Below are 4,956 nucleotides of genomic sequence, written 5' to 3'. Positions count from 1 at the left end.
AAAAAAAATTTTTTTTTGCGAAACTAGATAAACCAAGTCATAAACCCCTCAATCAAACTTGAATGAACAGCTCTGGAAGCTGGAGGGGGCGGGACATGAAGTAATTCAAAAGATTGATTGATGGATTTAAAGACACAGCCTCACAATGGGCCTCATGCAAGAACCGTTCGTACGAACAGATTTGTTCTTAAGTTGTGCGTACGAGTGATTTAGGAGAATTTGTGGCATTCACCAATTTTTTTGTATTCTAAGATTTTCTTCAGATATGAACAAAATTCTTGAGTGGTCCAGACCTGTCGTATATTTTACATGCAGTCAGTCTGCTGTTATCCAGACCGATTGTCTTCATTAATAACTTTATATTTCATTAGTTTGAAGATGTGAGTTGAAAATAAATCACACACTATAATTATGCTGACTTGAGGCTATTCTGTTTGAATTAGAATTAAAAATTTAAATGTAATAATATAGACTAAGGATATAAATTGTTTACATTACATTAAATTGTCTATTAATGCTGTTGTATAAGATTACAACATTAATGTGAAGCCCAGGTATTTTTTCCAGGTGTTGACACACATGTAGTTCTCTCCTTGTTTCTCTATCGCCAAATGTTAATTTGTTCTTTAAAGCTYTTAAATTAATTTGATGGCTAAAAATACACTTTGTGTCTGTGGGAGTAGGCGGGGCTTACAATCCCACATTTCAGTTACACAGACTCTGACTCCATAAATACAACATGGCATCTCCCATAAATAAAATTTTTAGCTGAGCTTTAAACAAACAAAAAAGAGGGTGTAGATACTTTGCACATGTTTTTATATCAGTAGACCCCTAAAGAGAGGTCCAAAAGGAAGAAGACAAAAAAAAGTTTAACAAATTTTTGTTGAGTAMTAAAGGAAGCTAAATACTTCTGTTTGGTCGTGGTGGCATGCTGTGTGAAAAAATCCTAAATGTTTAACTTTGCATCTGCAAAAGCAACTACCTTTACTGAACACTGAGAGAATTACCATGRTTATCTAATGTTTTCATGCTGTCAYATCATTTTGTTGGAGCATCACAAGAGAAAAARGAGATGATGAGTTTGTAACAGGCTGTACAGACCTTGCAGTGAGTTGATAATACAGAAGGCGTATTGGCCAGGAGTGGACAGTGGGCCAAATGAGAAGAAGATMAGACCCCAGGTGATGCCAAGCTGAACCATCACTAACAGCAGGGTACAGATTTCCTTCCTGGCTGAATTACGAGCACTCTTTCCAATCTGATTTGCCAGATGTAAAACAGACAAAGCAGCATGTTCAAGTTATTTGTTGTATAGTTAATTTGTTTGAAAAGTAACTCTTTTACATCTTTGTGTTTAACACTGTCGGACAAATAATATTTAAAACTCAAACCATCCATTGATTTTTCTTCAGAGTCAAATCTTTTTTCTAGGATTTTGTTCCCATAAACACGATAAATAACTGCTAAAACACTTATCAGTTTTTKTTTGTGGTGGAGGTAAACACATTGCCTTCACCATGAGAATCTTACCATCTTTGATGTGACCTGATGATATTTAGAGGCCAGTTTGAAACTTCCTGTTTGTTTTTAGTCAACTTAGCATGCTTTAGATTTTAAACAAAAAGTGTTTATAGATATAACATCTATGTCATATAAACTGTTCTCATCTTTTGTGTCATCATTGCTGGGAACAAAATGTTTTCCTTGCCTATACTGTAATGCTTAACACTAAAAATAAAATACCCAAGATAAATGGACATAGTGTTAGGTTCATATATATTTGGACACTGACACAAATTTAGTCTTTTTACCTGAAATAGGCTGAAAGTCCAGACATTCAGCTTTCATTTGAGGGTATCCACGTTAAAATTGGATGAAGGGTTTAGGAGTTTCAGCTCCTTAACATGTGCCACCCATGTTGATGGTTTGGATGAAGCTATTATTTTAGATAATTCAGACAGCTTAACGGGACAAAAACTGCCAAACATAAATCAGGTTCTTGTGACACTAAAGCTGCCTCTTCTGACAGAGAATCAGAGACAGTGACAGGAAATTTGGCATGAATTGTATTCCTTAATAAAATTATTTTATCTATAAAGAATCCAATGAAGTCATCACTACTTAGAGTTATAGGGATACATGGCTCAACAGAGATGGGACTTTTCATTAGTCTAGCTAGCAGAAACCTAGGATTGTTTTTATTCTCTTCTATTAAAGATGACTAATATACAGTTCTAGCTTTACAAAGGGCTTTCTTATATGTTAGCAGGCTCTCTCTCCAGGTTAAATAAGATTATTCTATGTTAGTGGAGCACCATTTTCTCTCCAGTTTTCAAGATGCCTGTTTTAATCCTTTAAGCCCACAAGATTTTAGAAGATTTCCTTCAGTTCTCTTGTCGGCCCTGTACCGGGCCCAACATTAAAGAACGTAACTCTGAATTAAACCAAGGAGTCGGCTTCCTCCCATCGATAACTTTCTTTTTTAGTGGAGTAATTTCATCAAGAGAAGTTTGCAATAAAGTTGTAATTTTATCAACAAGATCATCTTAGTTACTGTTCTCTTTTACATTATTCTGTAAGACAGAAGAAAATAAAGATGGAAGAGATTCTTTACATTTAGCTCCAGCATTCTCTGATAAGCATCTACTATAATGAAGTTTACTCTCAGTAGCTATAAAGTCAGTCAATGTAAACTCAAAGGTTATTAAAAATGGTCAGAGAGAACAGGTTTGTGAAGATGTATTATTATGTATTATTAAGTTCTCACTCTCTATACCATATATCAGAACCAGATCAAGAGTGTGATAAGTGAAGGGTGCAGTTTTATTATAATTTTATCAGTATTTAATAATAAATCAGTCAGAAAATCTGAGAATTCTGATATAAAACTAGAATAAGGGCCTGGAGGATGATAAATTACAACAAGTAGTAGAGGTTTTTTCTGATTTCAATTTCAGATGAGAAAGACTGAGGGACAAAGATTCAAACGAATAATAACTAAGATTTAGCATTAATTAATAGTTCTGACTTATAAACGGCAACTACTCCTCCACCACAACCTGATGACAAACAAACAGCAACTGAAAACCGCCACAGTGAAGGCCTGGCAGAGCATTAAAAAGGAGGAAACACAGCGTCTGGTGATCCATGAGTTCAAGACTTCAGGCAGTCACTGCCAACAAAGGCTTTTCAACTAAGTACTAGAAATGAACATTTTATTTACAATTATTTAATCTGTCCAAATACTTTTGAGCCTCTGAAATGAAGGGATTGTGTTTGAAAGATGCTTTAGTTCCTCATATTTTTGTAACATAATTTTGTTCAACCCACTGAATTAAAGCTGAAAGTCTGAACTTCAACTGCATCTGAACTGTTTTGTTTAAAATTCATTGTGGTAATGTCTAGAACCAAAATAAAAAATATATATTGTCTCTGTCCAAATATATATGAATCTAACTGTATTTTTATTATTTTTTTCAGTGCCGTTCCATTGCCGCTTAGCTCAGCTCAGCTCAGTTCAATTTGATTCATTTCAAGTCAGTTCATTTAAATAGAGCCAAGTCACAAGGAACAATGTCAGAGCACTGTGCAAAACATTCACATACTTGATAAAATAATCATCATATTTAACTTGAACCCCAACTTGTCAGCTTATAGCTTGCTGGGAATGACCTTGTTAGTGGTATTTATTTATTTATTTATTTATTTATTTATTTATTTATGATCAAACTGTGTTGTTTTTGGTTTCGTATAGACTCAAGTTAAAAAAAATGAGAACCATTTGTGTTAAGTAAGTAAACAAACCAAAACACATAATAAATATATACTAGTGTAATAATTACCTCTTTGCTGGATCTGGCTTTTACAAACCATTTGATTGTAATTCCAAACATGATCACATTGAAGAGGAACACCAAGACAAACACTCCCATCGTGCTCCCCAACTTCACTGTGCCATTAGTTAGATAGCAACTAAACAGAAAGGAAGCACAAATTCATATATCAAACACTAACATGTGGGAAATATTTTCTATAATCATATCAAAATTGTGACAAAATATTCAGCTAAATGCACTGAAAATGTATCTAAATGTTTGTTTTACCAAAGTAGGTAATATACTTTGTTGAAACTTTTAATGATTCTTACCCTCAAAGTTTAAAAATGATTATTGTCCTAAAACAAATGATTTCAAAAGCAAAATTATTGTATARGTTAAAACATTTGTTTCTGCCTTTTCCTTACATTGCAGAGCCATTGGAGTTCARCACATCCACTGGGGCATGGCCATAAAAGTTTATGTCTACAATCAMGACCACTGACACAATGACTGCAGGAAGACCTGAAACACAAGAACTGATTTCTTTAGAATAATGATGCAGTCTCATTATTTCCGTGCTCAGATGAAGCCACTCACCCCATCCCACCAAGCTGAGTTTGAGCAGGTATCTCCTGACGTAGATGTTCAAGACTTTGACCAACAGAAGGTAGAGATGCAAACCCTCCAAGGCCATCCAGCTGAAAGTGGCCAACAGGGAGTAGTGAAGACCAATAGCCATGTAAAGACATAACCCATCGATGGACGATGCTGCCACGGCCTCACTGGGGAGGAAGTGAAGGTTGAGGAGGATCAGAGCCACTGAAAGGCTGATGTGGATCTTATTAGAATCCTTTTCCCATAGTTTCCTGCAGGCAGAAGGTGTGAGTTGTACAGTAAGTGCCAATTTCTGAACAGATTTCAGGACAATATTTTTGCTGCATAAAATTTACACTGTGTAAAGTGAAACAGAATAGGAGAACTGATTAAAAAATGTGTCCAAAGAGGAAGGAATGACATTTTTGTTGCATTTTAAAGTAAAAATTAAGGTAAAAATAGGCAAAATTTTAGGGCAACTGATGAGAATTTAGATAATGGTGTGAGCTGAGATGAACTTCATCCACTGTGGAAAAGTGCA

General features: G+C 34.9%; 1 protein-coding gene across 1 annotated transcript in view; it reads right to left on the bottom strand.

Moving 5' to 3' along the window:
- Positions 1-4,687, bottom strand: part of LOC106522231 (G-protein coupled receptor 64) — a gene marked incomplete at its 5' end in the record, with an annotated part of 7,409 nt that extends 2,722 nt beyond the window's left edge. Inside the window, 4 exon segments of the mRNA XM_014015171.1 lie at positions 1,105-1,261; positions 3,846-3,975; positions 4,247-4,343; positions 4,419-4,687. Coding sequence (XP_013870625.1) covers positions 1,105-1,261; positions 3,846-3,975; positions 4,247-4,343; positions 4,419-4,560 — 526 coding nt within the window.
- Positions 4,688-4,956: the final 269 nt, after the last annotated feature.

This window comes from Austrofundulus limnaeus, unplaced genomic scaffold (assembly GCF_001266775.1).
Source record: "Austrofundulus limnaeus strain Quisiro unplaced genomic scaffold, Austrofundulus_limnaeus-1.0 Scaffold124, whole genome shotgun sequence".
NCBI lineage: Eukaryota > Metazoa > Chordata > Actinopteri > Cyprinodontiformes > Rivulidae > Austrofundulus > Austrofundulus limnaeus.
This window is presented reverse-complemented; position numbering and strand designations above follow the sequence as displayed.